The sequence below is a fragment of the Conger conger genome, chromosome 5 (assembly GCF_963514075.1).
Source record: "Conger conger chromosome 5, fConCon1.1, whole genome shotgun sequence".
Lineage (NCBI taxonomy): Eukaryota > Metazoa > Chordata > Actinopteri > Anguilliformes > Congridae > Conger > Conger conger.
In genome coordinates this window covers 64,828,969-64,848,968 of record NC_083764.1, presented here as the reverse complement: position 1 = coordinate 64,848,968, position 20,000 = coordinate 64,828,969, and the positions used below count along the sequence as shown (strand labels likewise).

Genomic DNA, 20,000 nt, shown 5'->3' with positions numbered 1-20,000 from the left:
CTCTGTATGGAGGGGTCATACAGTACTACCAGAGACTCTGTATGGAGGGATCATACAGTACTACCAGAGTCTCTGTATGGAGGGGTCATACAGTACTACCAGAGTCTCTGTATGGAGGGTCATAGGGTACTGCCCAGAGTCTCTGTATGGAGGGGTCATACAGTACTACCAGAGACTCTGTATGGAGTTTGCCTTCATAGTTTCAAGTGTTTCAGTTTGTTCCAGACAGGAGCAGCGTGCTACAGAGACAGTGAAACAGCTTTGTTTGACAGTCCAGATCAATACGGAGCATCAGGTAAACATTTCTCTGCCGGCGCTCTGCGTTTATTGCTCCATACGGCCCCCGGGCCTGCGCTGGAGTCTCCAGAACCGCAACACGCACCGTTCTGTGCGGAGGCTGGCGGCTGAGGCATGAATCCGGCTGAAGCCGGTTTGGGGAATTATGACCAGACTTCTGGGCAGCCTGCCAGCTCTTTCATTAAGACTCAATTTCGAGATTTCGAGATTTCAAAGATGGCCTCGTGACAGCGTTGCGAACACCTCGTGCCCCCAGGGGAATCGAACCTCTTAAGAACACGGGGGGGGGGGGGCGGGCGGGGGAGGGGCTCAGCAGGCGTCCCAAATCTCATCCAAGAAAAGGACGTGTTTTTTTTCTTTTCTTCTTCTTGTAGTTCAACACGAAAAATGCCCGATTTAATTTACCAGCCAAATTTGATTGAAGACCACGGTTTTAGCCGATTGGTTGAGCCGGCAGGGTGACGTGTTTCTTCCACCTCGACCATCAAGACGCACACGCCCATTACGCCAGGGACGGATTAATCACGCAGCCGCAAGCAGCAGCAACGGGGTCCACGTGGGGGCACACGGGCACGCGCTCTCCGGCGCGGTGCGAGTTCCTGGTTTAAAGCGCACGTGTCTGTGGGAGTCCGCTGTGCGCTGTGTGCCGTCGTCGAGCTGGAGGGGAACCTCGACGGGCCTGCCACGCTTGGTGAGTTTTGAGAAATCTGTTTTCGAGATATTATGGAAAACAACTGCTGAATGATACCGGCGACAGCTACAAAAACATAAATCCTAAAATAAAAAGCAACAGGGTTCCATCACCTGTGGTGCTTCTTACCATAAAAAAAAAAACACATTTTGGCATCGGGAATGAAAACAGTCATGCTAGGTGCCTTTTCATTTTATTCAAAAGCTCCACTTGACAGTTTGTGTTCTTATTATATTTCCATTATAATTCCAGCGCAAGATAATATTGTGTGAGTGTGTGAGTGTGTGTGTGTGAGTGTGTGTGTGTGTATAAAATTGCAAAACTGCAGGTTTAAATTAAACCTGTGATGGTAAAAACAACAGGTTAAATTCCAACCTGTTAAATGCTCCATCTAGGAGCTAGACACCGGAGCTAGGAGGCTGTCGAAGATTTCTCAAGCCACAAAACATGAGTGCACACTTTGTAATGGCACCTCTCCACATCTGCCACACACCAGCCAGGCCTGGAACTGACGTGGCCTCAAATTGACATTTGAATTAGCAAGAAAATTCAATTTGCCAAATTCATGTTTTCTCGATTCCCACATCCCCACCTCCTTTTCTGGCTTCCTTTTCTTGCCTCCCCCCCGACGGGTGGAGCTCGGAGCAAGGAAAGGACGCTAGGAAAGGAGGCAAGGAGGTGAGAAATGAGTGATGGGAAAGAACCTTTGTAAATCAGGCCCTTTGTATGCCGGACCTGTAGGCACCCAGGCAACCAGCAGGGGGTGCTAATGTACAATGAGGTGATGTCATTCTAGCCCCATGAAGCCCTTCCCTTCCTTGGCAAAAATACATCGCCAAAACCAAACGATAAGCATTTTAGTCTTATACTGAGACTTTTTTTTGCTAAATAATGATTTGGTAATAATTGGCTATGAAATAAGACACGTTGACTCAAGATTTCAAGATTTGGCAAACCATTTGCCTTGAGAGAAACAGAAATAAGATCTTACGTCTCGTTACTCGAGACTAAAATGCTCGTTAAGACATGTCTGCTGCGTCAGCTGCAGTCGCACTTGCCACTGGCGCCGTCCGGATTGGACCGAACCGGGCCGAACCCACACCAAAACCTCGCCCTGAAATGGCGTCCTGGCTCACTATTTCATACATAAATTGAGTTCCGTGCATGAGAATGTCCTTAAGTAGGTGAAAAGTTTCTCTGAAGCCTAGTATTGATCATATGCACTCAGCGAAACCCTGGAAATATGTATGCATATGTCGCCTATTTTATCAGTATCGCTCTGGATAAGAGCGTCTGCCAAATGCCATTAATGTAATCAGTGTACTCATGGTCTACATTCTGAATTTGAATATGAGTAGGCAGTATGTTTTGTAGACTCTACATATTTTGACAACACAGTAATTAGGAAGTTCTTTCAAAATGGCCACTGTCTTACCAGGATGAGCCAGCCAGTATGTTATTTTTGAACAAAAGATTACATTCCGTTCTGTATTATCCTTGGGTTATAAACGCAGTGTTATCACTGAGGTAATTATGTAACACCGTGATAATCATTCAGAGCAAACTTGCCCTTTTAAATATGAATGCTAAGAAAGCCATTCAGGAAAATCTTCCTGGATTTACTTTTTATTTTATTTATTTTTTTATTTCCATATCTGTGGTTCGGGGGGTTGGTGAAAAATGACAATGATTCAGATATTTTCTGAACTGTAATCTATAAATCTAGTCATAAAAAAATGAACAGTGTAGGCAGTGTTTCTGGCACTTTAATGTGTTGTTATAGAAAGTTATAAGAAAGAAATCTCAAATGTCCTTGTGGACCACTGCTTCATCTCCAGTTAAAGTCAACACATTAAATTGTCATAACGGCTGTTATAACTTTTATTCACTTCTGTAAAACCCGAACACACACACACACAGACACGACCATACACAGAAAAACCCATTCCTGCACACACACAGACACGACCATACACAGAAAAACCCATTCCCGCACACACACAGAACCGCGATTCATCAGCCAGGCCACGCATGTCGGCTCTGAGGCAGGTGTGCGTAACCTGCCCAGACGACCTTTGACCTCAGCCCGGTGCCGCAGAACCCCCGGGACTTTGAACCAGCGTCTCATACAGAAAGTGAGCTGTGGAGCTTCTGTGTGTCATCAGTGAAGAGAGAGAGAGAGAGAGAGAGAGAGAGAGAGAGAGAGAGAGATAGAGGGAGACAGAGAGAGAGAGAGAGAGGGAGACAGAGAGTCAGAGACAGGGACAGGGACAGAGACAGAGACAGAGACAGAGAGAGATAGAGAGACAGAGAGAGAGAGAGAGACAGAGAGAGAGAGAGAGACAGAGACAGAGAGAGATAGAGAGACAGAGAGAGAGAGAGGGACAGAGACAGAGACAGAGAGAGATAGAGAGACAGAGAGAGAGAGAGAGCGAGATAGAGAGAGAGACAGAGAGACAGGGACAGGGACAGAGACAGACAGAGAGACAGAGAGAGAGAGACAGAGAGAGATAGAGGGAGACAGAGAGTCAGAGACAGAGACAGAGACAGAGACAGAGACAGAGACAGAGAGTCAGAGACAGAGTCAGAGACAGAGAGGCTCATTGGCGTTAAAGTTTCCGCTCACCGTGGTGCAGGTCTGGTTCATGCTCTTCTCCTCGGGGCCACAGTGGGGTAAAGTCTCTCGTATGATCCACGCTCGCTGTAGTCACTCTCTCGCTCTCTCGCTCTCTCGCTCTCTCGCTCTCTCGCTCTCTCGCTCTCTCGCTCTCTCGCTCTCTCGCTCTCTCCCTCTCTCGCTCTCTCCCTCTCTCCCTCTCTCGCTCTCTCCCTCTCTCGCTCTCTCCCTCTCTCTCTCTCTCCCTCTCTCGCTCTCTCCCTCTCTCCCTCTCTCGCTCTCTCCCTCTCTCGCTCTCTCCCTCTCTCGCTCTCTCGCTCTCTCGCTCTCTCGCTCTCTCCCTCTCTCCCTCTCTCGCTCTCTCCCTCTCTCGCTCTCTCGCTCTCTCGCTCTCTCGCTCTCTCGCTCTCTCGCTCTCTCGCTCTCTCGCTCTCTCGCTCTCCTTCTTCAGACGCTTCTGGACCCGTCTCTGTGTCTGAGCCTCTGCCTTTCTGTGGGCAACACACCGCTCCCGGCCTCGTCCCAGGGCTTCCCCCCGCCATTGGCTGTTGCCAGGCGACGTCTTTGACTGACAGGAGCGGCCGGGCAAACGCGGACAACGGGGGGAAGCAGACCCGCCCATTTCTGAGCTGGCTAGAAAACAAGAGGCCAAAGGTAATGTTGCTTATTTTTTCTTTGTTTTGTTTATTTTTTCATTTTCTTTTTTTTTGGGGGGGGGATAAGGACCTTTGACACAATTCCCAACAAACCTTCTTTCAGAGTGACAGGCTCCAGTTATCAGTCCATTGGCCTATGTATACACTCGTTAATTCGTCGAACGTTTTCGGCCAAAGTCACTTACAAGACCGATACTTAAACGGATCCAGTGCCTGGGTGTCTCAGAGTGCGGGACCAGAGCAGACGGTAAACTGCCACGCTGATAACTATGTAGGTCATTAAAATCATTTTATCTCCATATGCTGAACAGTGCCAGAGCCCATAAATCAAAGCTCCGATGGTGAAAGTCAGTTTGGCCAGTTCTGCACGTCTCACACCAGCTTGGACCGCTGTTTGAGAAGGTGAGCTGCTTTTATTGCTTTGACGGCATGGCGGTGCAGGGGATAGTGTACTGTCGCCCGACATCGAGAAGATCAGGTCCCAGCCTTTCTCCCTGAGTTCTCCCAACACAAGGTTCCCCAAGTTCTCCCAACACGAGGTTCTCCCAAGTTCTCCCAACACAAGGTTCCCCAAGTTCTCCCAACACGAGGTTCTCCCAAGTTCTCCCAACACAAGGTCCCCCGAGGCCTCCCCACATGAGGTTCCCCCGTTTGTGTTCTCCCCCTGTGAGGTTCCCCCGTTTGTGTTCTCCCCCTGTGAGGTTCCCCCGTTTGTGTTCTCCCCCTGTGAGGTTCCCCCGTTTGTGTTCTCCCCCTGTGAGGTTCCCCCGTTTGTGTTCTCCCCCTGTGAGGTTCCCCCGTTTGTGTTCTCCCCCTGTGAGGTTCCCCCGTTTGTGTTCTCCCCCTGTGAGGTTCCCCCTTTTGTGTTCTCCCACTGTGAGGTTCCCCCGTTTGTGTTCTCCCCCTGTGAGGTTCCCCCGTTTGTGTTCTCCCCCTGTGAGGTTCCCCCGTTTGTGTTCTCCCCCTGTGAGGTTCCCCCGTTTGTGTTCTCCCCCTGTGAGGTTCCCCCGTTTGTGTTCTCCCCCTGTGAGGTTCCCCCCACCTAACAGGGTGTTGCTGTGAAAGCGCATCACACTATTCCCATCTTCAGCTGTGGATGCGATGACCCCCCCTAAACACCGCTCCCTCTCCCCCTCATACCCCCCATCTACTGTAGGGGAAAATTCACAGTCAAAACCTATGGCCCCGAATCTACAATGCCAGTTTGCTCCACCTAAATAAGCTGGTTGGGTTCAGTCACAGAATAAGCTGTATTTTGGTTGGGTTCAATCACAGAATTAGTTGTATTTTGGTTGGGTTCAATCACAGAACGAGTTGTATTTTGGTTGGGTTCAATCACAGAATAAGCTGTATTTTGGTTGGGATCAGTCACAGAATAAGCTGTATTTTGGTTGGGATCAGTCACAGAATAAGCTGTATTTTGGTTGGGATCAGTCACAGAATAAGCTGTATTTTGGTTGGGATCAGTCACAGAATAAGCTGTATTTTGGTTGGGTTCAATCACAGAATAAGCTGTATTTTGGTTGGGTTCAATCACAGAATAAGCTGTATTTTGGTTGGGTTCAATCACAGAATAAGCTGTATTTTGGTTGGGATCAGTCACAGAATAAGCTGTATTTTGGTTGGGTTCAATCACAGAATAAGCTGTATTTTGGTTGGGTTCAATCACAGAATAAGCTGTATTTTGGTTGGGTTCAATCACAGAATGAGTTGTATTTTGGTTGGGTTCAATCACAGAATAAGCTGTATTTTGGTTGGGTTCAATCACAGAATAAGCTGTATTTTGGTTGGGTTCAATCACAGAATAAGCTGTATTTTGGTTGGGATCAGTCACAGAATAAGCTGTATTTTGGTTGGGTTCAATCACAGAATAAGCTGTATTTTGGTTGGGATCAGTCACAGAATAAGCTGTATTTTGGTTGGGTATTGTAGTTCTACTCTTGGCTTTGGTTGGGTATTGTAGTTCTACTCTTGGCTTTGGTTGGGTATTGTAGTTCTACTCTTGGCTTTGGTTGGGTATTGTAGTTCTACTCTTGGCCTCCCAACTCGTGACACCCACCCCTCACCTGACCGCCCCTACCTCCCGATGCCAAACCTGGACTGCGACCCGGAAGGTTGGTGGTTCAAGCCCTGGTGTGGCCACAATAAGATAAGTGCAGCTGTTGGGCCCTTGAGCAAAGCCCTTAATCCGGCATTGCTCCAGGGGGGGGATTGGCCCCTGCTTAGACTAATCAACTGTAAGTTACAATTCTAGTTATTTGTATTCGTATGGTAATATCAGCATATCAGCACACAGCCCTGTTAACCCCCCCCCCCCCCCCCCCACAGGTCTGCGTCTGCTGATTAGGGCGAATAGATCCTGATGTCGTCTCCGACGTGACATCCATAATGTCGATCTCCGGCCTCGGGGCAAAGTTCCCGTGGCGTCGGGTTTGAAAGTGAAACGGTGAGTGTGAGACTAAAGTGCGCACTGTCGGCTTTAATGTCGGGATGTCTCCACCTCCGCAGGACGTACAGGCCTTTCCCTTCGTCCTGCCGTTCCTCCTGGAGTTAACGCTGTCGGGATTCCTCCGTACCTTCCTCTGTTTCTTTAGCTGGGCTTCTGTGCCTCTGCTACTTCTGTTCTCAGTTCATAGGGACCCTTGTTTTGAGCACGTAATTAACACCGTTAATTATCTAATGGCCACTTGCAGAATGGATCAATGCCATGGAAATGCCACGAAAATACTTTAGAAATATTCCGTTACACTCTCAAAAATGAAATGGGCGGGGGGGGGGGGGATAAGGACCTTTGACACAATTCCCAACAAACCTTCTTTCAGAGTGACAGGCTCCAGTTATCAGTCCATTAGCCTATGTATACACAGTCATTATGAAGGTACAGTGGAGGTACATTTTTGTTCAATAATATACTATTTTGGTACCAATTTAAAAAAGATACAGGCTAGGGGTACAGTCTCATGTACCTAAAGGTCACTGCCTCAGTGACAAGTGTGTTTTAATAAATGTCATGTCCAAGTTCAGACTGATATCTGTGTGTGTGTGTGTGTGTGCCTGTATGTGTGTTATATTCTCATATTCGAATATGAGCCCTTAAAAGATAAAAAATATATCTAACTAAGATCTCGATAACTCTTCTATTGATAAGTGAAATGTAGTGTTTGTGTCTGTGTTTCTACCCTTGCTGGTATAAATAGTGAAACACTTCCACATATAAGCAGTTTTGTTATTACCTTAGCCTCCTGTGACCAGGCCGTGTGTGTTTGACTGCTGTAGGAGACATGAGAATTTCAATAAAAATAAAAACATTTTAATTTTAATTTCACTTTATATTTTTGTCACCTAAGACATGGTTTTCAACTCCAGGCCCGACTCGGCAGGATGTTTTTTGTTGTACCCAGGTACTCGCACACCTGATTTACTGACTGAACCAATCAAACCACCAAACCTGCCCTTGATTACTTAAATCAGGAGTGTGAGTTCCTGGTTACAACAAAAACCTTCTGGCAAGTGAGTGTTGTATTGTGTCAAAACTTTAAATCGCGAAACTTTTTCCTGCTGGATCTTGGGAGGATATGAACCTCACCTCATACAATAGCCTTACACTGTTAGAAAGATATAGAGCCGCAGGAACAGATTCAGATAAGGGCAACCAGATTGATTCGATGTATAAAAGATACAAGTTATGAGGATAGACTTCAACTGCTTAATCGCTTTAAGCTTAGTAAAAGGGGAGATTTGATTGAGGCTTATGAATTCATTAAAGGGATTAACAAAGTGAACTACAGGCGATTCTTCAGGGTGAGTTCAGTTGGCAAACGAGAGGACATGAATGGAAATTGGCAAAGGATAAATTCCGCACAGATATTAGGAAGTATTTCTTCACACAAAGAGAGTGGTCACAGTGTGGAATAGCTGCCCAGGGCATGTGATGGAGGCAGAGACACTGGACCAGGCGTGATATGGTCCTAGACACTATTTAGCTTCAGGTGAACTTGCTTGGAAAGTTTTTTTTTATATTGTAATGAGTTCATTCTGTATGATGATCTGAGACGGTAGCTGGGACACACACGCACGCATGCACACACACACACACACACACACACACACACACACACACGCCACATTTGGCAGAGATAGCAAAGTAGACTTTTCCTTTTCTTTTTGTGTTTTTCTTTTGCGTTGACTCCTTTTATAATGTCAGGATATTTCTCTCTCATTTCTGTCTCTCTCCTCTCTTCCTTATCTCTTCCTCCTTTATGGTACTTTCCCCTCAACAACATAAAGCCGTTTGTCTCTCAAGATAATCTTCTATTTCACCCTATTTTTCATCCCCCTCTCTTCCCCTCTCACCCTCTCACCCCCTCTCTTCCCTCTCTCTCCTCCTCTCTCTCTCACTCTCCCTCTCCCTCTCTCACCTCTCTCTGTCTCTCTCTTTAATTTGTGGTTTCATTTTTGGTCTCTTCCGTTTTGTACTGTCAGAGGTGTCTCACAGAGTCATAGGCGATAAGGTGGAACATTCTGGTGACTCCAACACTTTAACATCGTTAAAAGGTCAGGATCAAGATCAGAATGAGGATCAGAATCAGGATCAGGATCAGAATCAGAATGAGGATCAGGATCAGAATCAGAATCAGAATCAGGATCAGAATCAGAATCAGAATCAGAATCAGAATCAGAATCAGAATCAGAATCAGAATCAGAATCAGAATCAGGAGCTCTGCAGAGGCATGCCGGAGGGTGTGGGGTGAGTAGTTTCTCTGAGTTGCTTCTGGGTATTGACACTGGCTCAGGAGGGAGATCGGTCATCTGCTAATCTGTCCTTTAATGAGTAAAACCCCCCTGACACTTTACTGCTCCCGACAAGCTGCCGTCCTGTATGACTGCCCTTGGGTGAGTGTGTGTGTGTGTGTGTGTGTGGGTGAGTGTGTGTGTGTGTGCATCTGTGTGGGTGTGTGTAGGTGTGTCCGTGTGTGTGTGCTTGCATCTGTGTGAGTGTGTGTAGGTGTGTGTGTCTGTCTGTGTGTGTGTGTGTGTAGGTGTGTTTGTGTGTGTGTGTGTGTAGGTGTGTGTGTGTGTGTGTGTGTGTGTGTGAGTTTAGGTGAGTGTGTGTGTTTCTGTGTGTGTGTGAGTGTGTGTGTAGGTGAGTGTATGTGTGTGTGTGGCATACACCTAGACACACTCACACCTACAACTAACATCACCCTGACTAAATCATGCAGCTGTTTCTTATCAACACACATGCCTACACTCACAGAGACACACAGACACACACACACACAGATGCACACACACACACACACACACACACACACACACTGATGAGTGCAGTGGAGACAGAACAGCCAGTGCTTTGCCGTGATAGTTATTGTATGATTGTGTTATCATTATTGCTGCTTTATCTGATTAATGGAGTCCAAGGGGCAGCAGCTGCTTCTATAGAACAGTGCAACACACAGGCACACACACACACACACACATATACACACATATATAGACATGCACACACAGACACATACACACACACACACACACATACACACACATACACACACATACACACACAGACACACACATATAGACATTCGCGCACACACACGCACACACATACAATGTGGGGTTAATGGACTTGCTCAAGGGCCCAACAGCTGCACGGATCTTACATAGGTGCTTGAACTGATAACCTTCCAGGTCCCAGTACCTTAGCCACTAGACTACATGCTGCCCCATCACCGGCTATAGGGACATCGCTGACAACAGCGACTACACTGGCTAAAGGGACAACACTGACAACCAGTGGTGAGATAGGGCCAGATGCTACACTCATAGCCTGTTGTGTGAACTGGTTAAAAGGCACTAAATAGCGAAACAACAGGTCAAAGCAGTTATTTGGCCATTTTTCAAGGTGGTGGTCTTCACCATGTCTCTGTTCACAGACGTGTGTCTCATTTCAGCTTTGGGAGAGAGGCACAGTGATGGACCGGCTAGTCTTGCATCCTCAGATGTCACGTCTAGCGAACATACCAGCTAGTCCAGCAATCAGTCCGTTAATGAATGAAAATATTGGGATGACAACTAGTCCCTCTGTCTCTCCCCGTAGCCTTTGTGTACATGCCCAGGGCCCCGGAATGCCTTTTCAACATTCCGATAAGAACACTGTCGCTTTCAGTTGCCTAGTGACTGGTTACATCAGCATTAGAATGTTCAGTTAAGAACGTTGGCTCACACATTTGTGACCTCACACCTGAAACGGTTAAACACGAGGGATGGGCAATGCTGAAGTCATTATTTTATTTAATATGTCATCCTGAGTTTGTGCCAGTTCAGCACTGCTTATCGTTCCCCAGTAAAACTTAAGGCCTAATCTTATCTGACGTCAATGATAAGCGTCAATTAACTTTCATGAAATAAACTGAGTAATTATATTATATCATATTAAAATGTGAAAGCAAAACTGTTCATTTATAATGTTAAATTAAGAGCAGGCTGTATACGTGAACTGGAAATACCTTCAGAAATGGTTAAAGTTCACATCAGTGCCTGGCAGTCGAAGTTCCTTTCCTCACATGTTTTGACGGGAGACTGTCTGCGCTGAGCTCTAGTGTGGAGGCGCCACCTGCTGGTCATGTGTGTCCTTGCATCTTATTTCCCCGAGACAGTTCTACGGTTTCTGTTCGCAATATTCACCGTTACGAAACAAATAAAGTTTGAACTTATTTTGAACTTCGGGAATAACATAATGATGTAACAGAAACGGGAAATAGCGGTCCGGAAGATTCAAATTAGGCGCAGAGTGAACGTAGTCAGGGTGACACTGCACGTTCTAGTAAGTACAAATACAATACACAGAGAGAGACACACACACACACACACACACACACACACAGATAGATAGATAGATAGAGAGAGAGAGAGAGAGAGAGAGAGAGAGAGAGAGAGAGAGAGAGAGAGAGAGAGACCGTTGAAGACGCACTTCAGTATAAAACCGTACTGGTTGAGCCTGCAAGCTTTCTCTTCCCTGTGTGTTTTTTTCCACTCACCAAATAGATCCACTCGCCTCTAAGAAAATGGTAAGTGGAATCATTTTGTGTCATTTGCTGTGTAACGGGGGTCTGATGACGAGCCACTGAACGGAGGTGTTCTGTGGGGAAAAGACGCCTATTCAACACAATTCAACACAACCTTTTTTATAATTTGTATAGCTGTTTTCAGTCACTTTCGTGGGGGGGAAATGTTCCATTAGCATGCCACTGGTAGTTGCGTTGTCTGAATGTTCGTTGTTGGTCCGCCTAAATTGTTCACTTAGGACATCTTAGGACAGTGACTCCCAATCGTTTTATTTCCTGGTGCGTATCATCAAAATTGTTCTGTTGAATGTTAGGAAGCTTTGTAAAGCTTATTTTTAATGTGAAAATCACAATATCATCAATTACACATTTTCCCTTTAAATCCCGGTCCCTTCGCGTTCCCTTTTGAACACTACTAAACTATGGGTAGCCTACGATGCTGGATTAGATTATGGCTAGAAATTGTTCCGCACTTCCGATTGTTCCAATTTTGTTCGTTAAATTAGTTACGCCTGGTCGAAAATATGAGACGTAAGACAGTTCATCTGAAGTTTACTGGGTTGGATGCGGCTGTAGTCAATGCCTAGTTGTGCCATTTAGCTGACAGGTATTCAGTTCAGTGCTGATGCCGTATCAATGCCAGGGACGTTGACGTTTAGGAAGGAGTGTTCTTTAGCATAATCTAACAGGCAAAGAGATCATGGAATTAAATGCTCAGTACCGATTATATTGCATGTTTTACATACATTTTATGACAATAACATCCGTTATAACATTCGCCGATAAAAGTGTGATATCATTTTACATCATCTGCACGGATGGTGCAGTGGGTAGCACTGCCGCCTCACAGCAAGGAGGTCCTGGGTTCGAATCCCCGTCGGCCGGGGCCTCTCTTTGCGGAGTTTGCATGTTCTCCCCGTGTCTGCGTGGGTTTCCTCCGGGTACTCCGGTTTCCTCCCACAGTCCAAAGACATGCATGTTAGGCTGATTGGAGAGTCTAAATTGCCCGTAGGTATGAGTGTGTGAGTGAATGGTGTGTGTGCCCTGCGATGGACTGGCGACCTGTCCAGGGTGTATTCCTGCCTTTCGCCCAATGTATGCTGGGATAGGCTCCAGCCCCCCGGCGACCCTGTTCAGGATAAGCGGGTTAAGATAATGGATGGATGGATGGATCATCTGTTAGGCCATCTTGAGACAGCTGTTATGTCGTGTGTATGACAGTGTTATGTCAGCTGTCTGGCGAGGGGTTCAAGTAAAGCGTAACCCATGTTCTAATGGAAAAGATTGTGTTGGATATTTTATCAGTCTTTTTTGTTTCACTGTGCGCGCAATGTGCTTTGGAATCGCTTGGCAAAATGGAAACCTTATCCGCGCGCCCGCAGGTGAACTTCACCGTGGACCAGATCCGCGCCATCATGGACAAGAAGTCCAACATCCGGAACATGTCCGTCATCGCGCACGTGGACCACGGAAAGTCCACGCTGACGGACTCTCTGGTGTCCAAGGCCGGAATCATCGCCTCTGCGCGCGCGGGGGAGACGCGCTTCACGGACACGCGCAAAGACGAGCAGGAACGCTGCATTACCATCAAATCCACGTGAGCGCGCGCGGATGTTGGATAAGTCGTGGGTGGAGTTAGCGGTTGGGTAATACAAAAGAGCAATGCCCACATGGGGAAGCAATGATTTCTTCATTTTAACCGCAATTGTACCATTGACATTACATTGAAAACGGGTCTGAATGGCCTATACTAGAGGCAACTGGGGACGACATGGCTCAGGCAGTAAGAGCAGTCGTCTCATTGGCTCAGGCAGTAAGAGCAGTCGTCTCATTGGCTCAGGCAGTAAGAGCAGTCGTCTCATTGGCTCAGGCAGTTAGAGCAGTCGTCTGGCAGTCGGAGGCTTGCCGGTTCTATCCCCCGCCCGGGCTGTGTCGAAGTGTCCCTGAGCAAGACACCTAACCCCCAAATGCTCCTGACGAGCTGGTCGGCGCCTTGCATGGCAGCCAATCGCCGTCGGTGTGTGAGTGTGTGTATGAAAGGGTGAATGGAGAAGCATCAATTGTACAGCGCTTTGGATAAAGGCGCTATATAAATGCCTGCCATTTACCATTTAACTGCAGAGGGGGAAGTGAGCACCGTCACTCAGCGTTACCTGGAAGTGAGCTTCAAAAAAGAAGCCTGGTTTTGGCCACTTATGATAACCCTGCATGACACGCCTCACAGTCGCCTGGTTTCCTCTGGTTTCCAGGGCGATCTCCATGTACTACGAGCTGAGCGAGAACGACCTGGCCTTCATCAAACAGGGCAAAGAGGGCCCCGGCTTCCTCATCAACCTCATCGACTCCCCCGGGCACGTGGACTTCTCCTCCGAGGTCACGGCCGCCCTGCGGGTCACCGACGGGGCCCTGGTGGTCGTGGACTGCGTTTCGGGTAAAGCCTCTGTCCCAGACCCGGTCATGGCCGGTCCTCTCAAACCCGTGTGTATGTGGGCCGTGTGTACGCTGCCTGAGCGAGTGTTTGGAATCAATGAATGCGGCATTAACGAACTGAAATGAACACCTGCACACACACACACACACACACACGGCCCTCTGCACACACACGCGGCCCTCTGCGTTTGAGCGCCCTGCTCTCGGCCTCCTCTGCGGCCTGTGATCGGGCACCCCTGTGTTAGACCAGCGCTTCTCCACTCCGGTCCTCGGGACCCACGTGAAGGGCTTTGTCGTAACCAGGAGCTCACACACCTGGTTTAATGAGAGAACCCATCAAAGCACCGCTCCTTAGCGAAATCAGGTGGTGTGGCGCACGGTAGGAGCAAATACCTGCAGCCACTGTGGCCCGCAGGACGTGGGGTTGAGTAGCTCTGCAGGACGTGGGGTTGAGTAGCGCTGCAGACACTGCAGGATGTGGGGTTGAGTAGCGCTGCAGACACTGCAGGACGTGGGGTTGAGTAGCACTGCAGGATGTGGGGTTGAGTAGCACTGCAGACACTGCAGGATGTGGGGTTGAGTAGCGCTGCAGACACTGCAGGATGTGGGGTTGAGTAGCGCTGCAGACACTGCGGGACGTGGGGTTGAGTAGCTCTGCAGGACGTGGGGTTGAGTAGCACTGCAGGACGTGGGGTTGAGTAGCACTGCAGGACGTGGGGTTGAGTAGCACTGCGGGACGTGGGGTTGAGTAGCGCTGCAGGACGTGGGGTTGAGTAGCGCTGCAGGACGTGGGGTTGAGTAGCTCTGCGGGACGTGGGGTTCAGTAGCTCTGCAGGATGTGGGGTTGAGTAGTTCTGCAGGACGTGGGGTTGAGTAGCTCTGCAGGACATGGGGTTGAGTAGCGCTGCAGGACGTGGGGTTGAATAGCGCTGCAGGACGTGGGGTTGAGTAGCGCTGCAGGACGTGGGGTTGAGTAGCACTGCAGACACAGCAGGACGTGGGGTTGAGTAGCGCTGCAGACACAGCAGGACGTGGGGTTGAGTAGCGCTGCAGACACAGCAGGACGTGGGGTTGAGTAGCGCTGCAGACACAGCAGGACATGGGGTTGAGTAGCGCAGCAGGACGTGGGGTTGAGTAGCCCTGCAGGACGTGGGGTTGAGTAGCGCTGCAGGACGTGGGGTTGAGTAGCGCTGCGGGACGTGGGGTTGAGTAGCGCTGCAGGACGTGGGGTTGAGTAGCCCTGCAGGACGTGGGGTTGAGTAGCACTGCAGACACAGCAGGACGTGGGGTTGAGCAGCGCTGCAGGACGTGGGGTTGAGTAGCGCTGCAGGACGTGGGGTTGAGTAGCGCTGCAGGACGTGGGGTTGAGTAGCGCTGCGGGACGTGGGGTTGAGTAGCGCTGCAGACGCAGCAGGACGTGGGGTTGAGTAGCGCTGCAGGACGTGGGGTTGAGTAGCGCTGCGGGACGTGGGGTTGAGTAGCGCTGCAGACGCAGCAGGACGTGGGGTTGAGTAGCGCTGCAGGACGTGGGGTTGAGTAGCGCTGCAGACGCAGCAGGACGTGGGGTTGAGTAGCGCTGCAGGACGTGGGGTTGAGTAGCGCTGCGGGACGTGGGGTTGAGTAGCACTGCAGACACAGCAGGACATGGGGTTGAGTAGCGCTGCAGGACGTGGGGTTGAGTAGCACTGCAGACACAGCAGGACATGGGGTTGAGTAGCGCTGCAGGACGTGGGGTTGAGTAGCGCTGCAGACACAGCAGGACGTGGGGTTGAGTAGCTCTGCAGGACGTGGGGTTGAGTAGCGCTGCAGGACGTGGGGTTGAGTAGCGCTGCAGGACATGGGGTTGAGTAGCGCTGCAGGACGTGGGGTTGAGTAGCTCTGCAGGACGTGGGGTTGAGTAGCACTGCAGACACAGCAGGACATGGGGTTGAGTAGCCCTGCAGGACGTGGGGTTGAGTAGCGCTGCAGGACGTGGGGTTGAGTAGCGCTGCAGACACAGCAGGACGTGGGGTTGAGTAGCTCTGCAGGACGTGGGGTTGAGTAGCGCTGCAGGACGTGGGGTTGAGTAGCGCTGCAGGACATGGGGTTGAGTAGCGCTGCAGGACGTGGGGTTGAGTAGCTCTGCAGGACGTGGGGTTGAGTAGCACTGCAGACACAGCAGGACGTGGGGTTGAGTAGCGCTGCAGGACGTGGGGTTGAGTAGCACTGCAGACACAGCAGGACGTGGGGTTGAGTAGCGCTGCAGGACGTGGGGTTGAGTAGCGCTGCGGGACGTGGGGTTGAGTAGCGCTGCAGGACGTGGGGTTGAGTAGCCCTGCAGGACGTGGGGTTGAGTAGCACTGCAGACACAGCAGGACGTGGGGTTGAGCAGCGCTGCAGGACGTGGGGTTGAGTAGCGCTGCAGGACGTGGGGTTGAGTAGCGCTGCAGGACGTGGGGTTGAGTAGCGCTGCAGGACGTGGGGTTGAGTAGCGCTGCGGGACGTGGGGTTGAGTAGCGCTGCGGGACGTGGGGTTGAGTAGCACTGCAGACACAGCAGGACGTGGGGTTGAGTAGCCCTGCAGGACGTGGGGTTGAGTAGCACTGCAGACACAGCAGGACATGGGGTTGAGTAGCGCTGCAGGACGTGGGGTTGAGTAGCGCTGCAGACACAGCAGGACGTGGGGTTGAGTAGCGCTGCAGGACGTGGGGTTGAGTCTCACAGCAGGACGTGGGGTTGAGTCTCAGGCTGATGCGGTGTTGCCCGGCCCGCAGGCGTGAGCGTGCAGACGGAGACGGTCCTCCGGCAGGCCATCGCCGAGCGCATCAAGCCCGTCCTGATGATGAACAAGCTGGACCGCGCCCTGCTGGAGCTGCAGCTGGCGCCCGAGGAGCTGTTCCAGACCTTCCAGCGCATCCTGGAGAACGTCAACGTCATCATCTCCACCTACGGCGAGGACGAGACCGGGCCCATGGGCGGCATCATGGTGAGGGCCGCCCCCTATTGGACAGGGTGGGCCCCCGCCGCCCCCCTATTGGACAGGGTGGGCCCCCGCCGCCCCCTATTGGACAGGGTGGGCGGGGTGGGCGGGGACTAGCGCAGGGTTATAACCCAGGGCTGTGTTCAAGGTCTAAAACTCATTGCAAGAGGTGTGATTTAGGGCAGCCTGCTGTAGCCTAGTGGCTAAGATGATGACTGGGACCCCAGTAGGTTCAAGCCAATTGTGGCTTATTGTAGCCACAATAAGATCAGTGCAGCTGTTGGGCCCTTGTGTGTGTGTATGTGAGAGAGTGTGTGTATGAGTGTGTGTGTGTGTCGAACATCACTGAGCTGTCTCTGTTCCGGTCCAGATGGACCCGGTCGTGGGCACGGTGGGGTTTGGGTCCGGCCTGCACGGCTGGGCCTTCACGCTGAAGCAGTTTGCTGAGATGTACGTCAGCAAGTTCAGCGCCAAGGGCGACGCCCAGCTGGGGCCCGCGGAACACTGCCAGAGGGTGGAGGACATGATGAAGAAGCTCTGGGGAGACAGGTGAGTGGGGGGGGCAGGTGAGGGGGGGGCAGGTGAGTGGGGGGCAGGTGAGGGGGGGGCAGGTGAGGGGGGGACAGGTGAGGGGGGGCAGGTGAGTGGGGGAGACAGGTGAGGGGGGGGGGCACGTGAGTGGGGGGGGGCAGGTGGGGGGGGCAGTTGAGTGGGGGAGACATGTGAGGGGGGGTCAGGTGAGTGGGGGAGACAGGTGAGGCGGGAGGGGGCAGGTGAGGGGGGAGACAGGTGAGTGGGGGAGAGTGTATGAGAGTGGGTGAGAGTGTGTGTGTGTGTGTGTGTGTGTGTGTGTGAGAGTGTGTGAGAGTGTATGAGTGTGTGTGTGAGAGTGTGTGAGAGTGTATGAGTGTGTGTGTGAGAGTGTGTGAGAGTGTGTGTGTGTGTGTGTCACTGTGCCTTGGCTGACTGACACCCCTCCCCACCCCTGCAGGTTTTTTGATCCGGCTTCCGGAAAGTTCAGCAAGTCCCCGACCGGCCCTGGCGGGAAGAAGCTGCCCCGTACTTTCGTCCAGCTAGTCCTGGACCCCATCTTCAAGGTGAGGAGGAGGAGGAGGAGGAGGAGGAGGATGACGAAGGTTCAAAGCTCGTCCTGGGGAAGGGGACGATTTGGCAATTTTTCCAATTTTTCAGGAGTTTTCCATAAATTGAAAAACTTAATAAAAAGAACATTCTGAGCTGCCTGTATAAACTCCAGATCGGCGACAACCTTTGAAAGTATTCTATGATATTAGGCGCAGTGCCTGACCACATTTATTAATAGAAAATAGAATATAATATAATATAATAATAGAATATAATATAATATAATAATAGAATATAATATAATATAAATAGAAAAAAGTAAGAAGGCACTCTCACCCCCCTCCCCCCCTCCCGCTCTCAGGTGTTTGACGCCATCATGAGCTTCAGGAAGGAGGAGGCGGCGCGGCTGATGGAGAAGCTGGGCGTGCGGCTGGATGGCGAGGACCGGGAGAAGGAGGGCAAGCCCCTGCTGAAGGCCGTGATGCGTCGCTGGCTCCCCGCGGGCGAGGCCCTGCTCCAGATGATCACCATCCACCTGCCCTCCCCCGTCACCGCCCAGCGCTACCGCTGCGAGCTGCTGTACGAGGGGCCCGGGGACGACGAGGCCGCCATGGGTACGCCCCCCGCTCTGGCGCCCCCCTCAGACACGGAGGGGTACTGCGCTTCCTTCCTTCAACACAGTTTAGGGCAGGGATGGAAAACTCCAGTCCTGGAGGGGGCGCTGTGTGTGCAGGTTTAACTCCAGTCCTGGAGGGCAGCAGTGTCTGCAGGTTTAACTCCAGTCCTGGAGGGCCACAGTGTCTGCGGGTTTAACTCCAGTCCTGGAGGGCCGCAGTGTCTGCAGGTTTACCTCCAGTCCTGGAGGGGCCGCAGTGTCTGCGGGTTTAACTCCAGTCCTGGAGGGCCGCAGTGTCTGCAGGTTTAACTCCAGTCCTGGAGGGCCGCAGTGTCTGCAGGTTTAACTCCAGTCCTGGAGGGCCGCAGTGTCTGCTGGTTTAACTCCAGTCCTGGAGGGCCGCAGTGTCTGCGGGTTTAACTCCAGTCCTGGAGGGCTGCAGTGTCTGCAGGTTTAACTCCAGTCCTGGAGGGCCACAGTGTCTGCAGGTTTAACTCCAGTCCTGGAGGGCCGCAGTGTCTGCAGGTTTAACTCCAGTCCTGGAGGGGCCGCAGTGTCTGCAGGTTTAACTCCAGTCCTGGAGGGCCGCAGTGTCTGCAGGTTTAACTCCAGTCCTGGAGGGCCGCAGTGTCTGCAGGTTTAACTCCAGTCCTGGAGGGCCGGTGTGTATGCAGGATTTCGCTGCCACCAGTTACCCTGGCTCAATCAGCAGGGGAGGATTGTCTCCTGCTTAGTCTAATCAACTGTATGCCAATAGTGTAATGTAATGTGTAGGGCAGTAGTTTCCAGACTCCATCAGCAATCTGGGCTCCAGTGAAAGCTCTTCAGGCACTCACGACACGCCTGTCCATTTCGGTTGAGCTTAATCCTCCTCCATATCTCCATCCCTCCGTTTGTCGTTCTCAGGCATTAAGAACTGCGACCCCAAGGCCCCGCTGATCATGTACATTTCCAAGATGGTGCCCACCACGGACAAGGGCCGCTTCTACGCCTTCGGAAGGGTGTTCTCCGGCTGCGTCTCCACCGGCCTGAAGGTGCGCATCATGGGGCCAAACTTCACCCCCGGGAAGAAGGAGGACCTGTACGTCAAACCCATTCAGAGGTGGGTACTACCCCCATACCTAAATTATTGCCCCACCCCACCCCACCTTGCCCCAGCCTGCCCCAGCCTGCCATGGGCTAGGCTCAGACTTGAGTGTGCCCCTCACCCTCAAAACCTTTAAAAATAGGTTTTTTGTTTTTTTTACCTCCACCAAGGAGGTTATGTACAGCTGTCTGTCTATCGGTCTGTGTGTCTGTATGCCCATGTCCAATATCTGCAGAAGCAATGGCAGGATTGCTGTGAAATTTGGTTTGGTGACCCCCACAACGTTTCCTCTAGTGCCACCATCAGGCCAAACATACCTGAAAAAAGTAATGACTGGATCATAAATGTGAGGGCTGTGCCTTGGCATCACTAGTCATGTCCAGGTGACTGAAATACGAGCACCCAGAACGTGATGGATCCAGTGTCCTCCTAGGGGTCAGACCTGGGAGTCCAATATGTAAATTCAAATACTTCTCTACACTTTACTGAGCTTGTCT

At 50.9% G+C, this 20,000-nt stretch overlaps 2 protein-coding genes and 1 long non-coding RNA gene across 3 annotated transcripts in view; 2 read left to right on the top strand and 1 right to left on the bottom strand.

The window, feature by feature from the left end:
* The window catches only part of LOC133129112 (uncharacterized), a 5,945-nt gene extending 2,168 nt beyond the window's left edge, over positions 1 to 3,777 (bottom strand). Inside the window, exon 1 of the long non-coding RNA XR_009708797.1 lies at positions 3,615 to 3,777. This is a non-coding gene — a long non-coding RNA (uncharacterized LOC133129112). The remainder of the gene's footprint in view (positions 1 to 3,614) is intronic.
* Positions 3,778 to 4,690: 913 nt separating this feature from the next.
* LOC133128983 (uncharacterized) lies at positions 4,691 to 5,307 on the top strand. The gene is made up of 2 exons (XM_061242788.1): positions 4,691 to 4,710; positions 4,827 to 5,307. The coding sequence occupies exons 1-2, from the start codon at positions 4,691 to 4,693 to the stop codon at positions 5,305 to 5,307; spliced, it is 501 nt and encodes a 166-aa protein (XP_061098772.1).
* A 5,757-nt stretch (positions 5,308 to 11,064) lies between these two features.
* LOC133129110 (elongation factor 2b-like) overlaps positions 11,065 to 20,000 on the top strand; it is a 16,803-nt gene continuing 7,867 nt past the window's right edge. Inside the window, exons 1-8 of the mRNA XM_061242954.1 lie at positions 11,065 to 11,331; positions 12,711 to 12,925; positions 13,578 to 13,759; positions 16,512 to 16,723; positions 17,088 to 17,266; positions 17,709 to 17,814; positions 18,162 to 18,414; positions 19,323 to 19,518. Of these exons, the coding sequence (XP_061098938.1) occupies positions 11,329 to 11,331; positions 12,711 to 12,925; positions 13,578 to 13,759; positions 16,512 to 16,723; positions 17,088 to 17,266; positions 17,709 to 17,814; positions 18,162 to 18,414; positions 19,323 to 19,518 (1,346 nt within the window). The 5' untranslated portion in view covers positions 11,065 to 11,328. The remainder of the gene's footprint in view (positions 11,332 to 12,710; positions 12,926 to 13,577; positions 13,760 to 16,511; positions 16,724 to 17,087; positions 17,267 to 17,708; positions 17,815 to 18,161; positions 18,415 to 19,322; positions 19,519 to 20,000) is intronic.

What these genes read in the sequence shown, in the direction of transcription:
- LOC133128983 (XM_061242788.1), top strand. Translation starts at nt 4,691, where the DNA reads ATGGCGGTGCAGGGGATAGT. An exon ending in ATGGCGGTGCAGGGGATAGT is followed by an intron (nt 4,711 to 4,826) that starts GTACTGTCGCCC and finishes TCCCAACACAAG; the next exon opens with GTTCCCCAAGTTCTCCCAAC.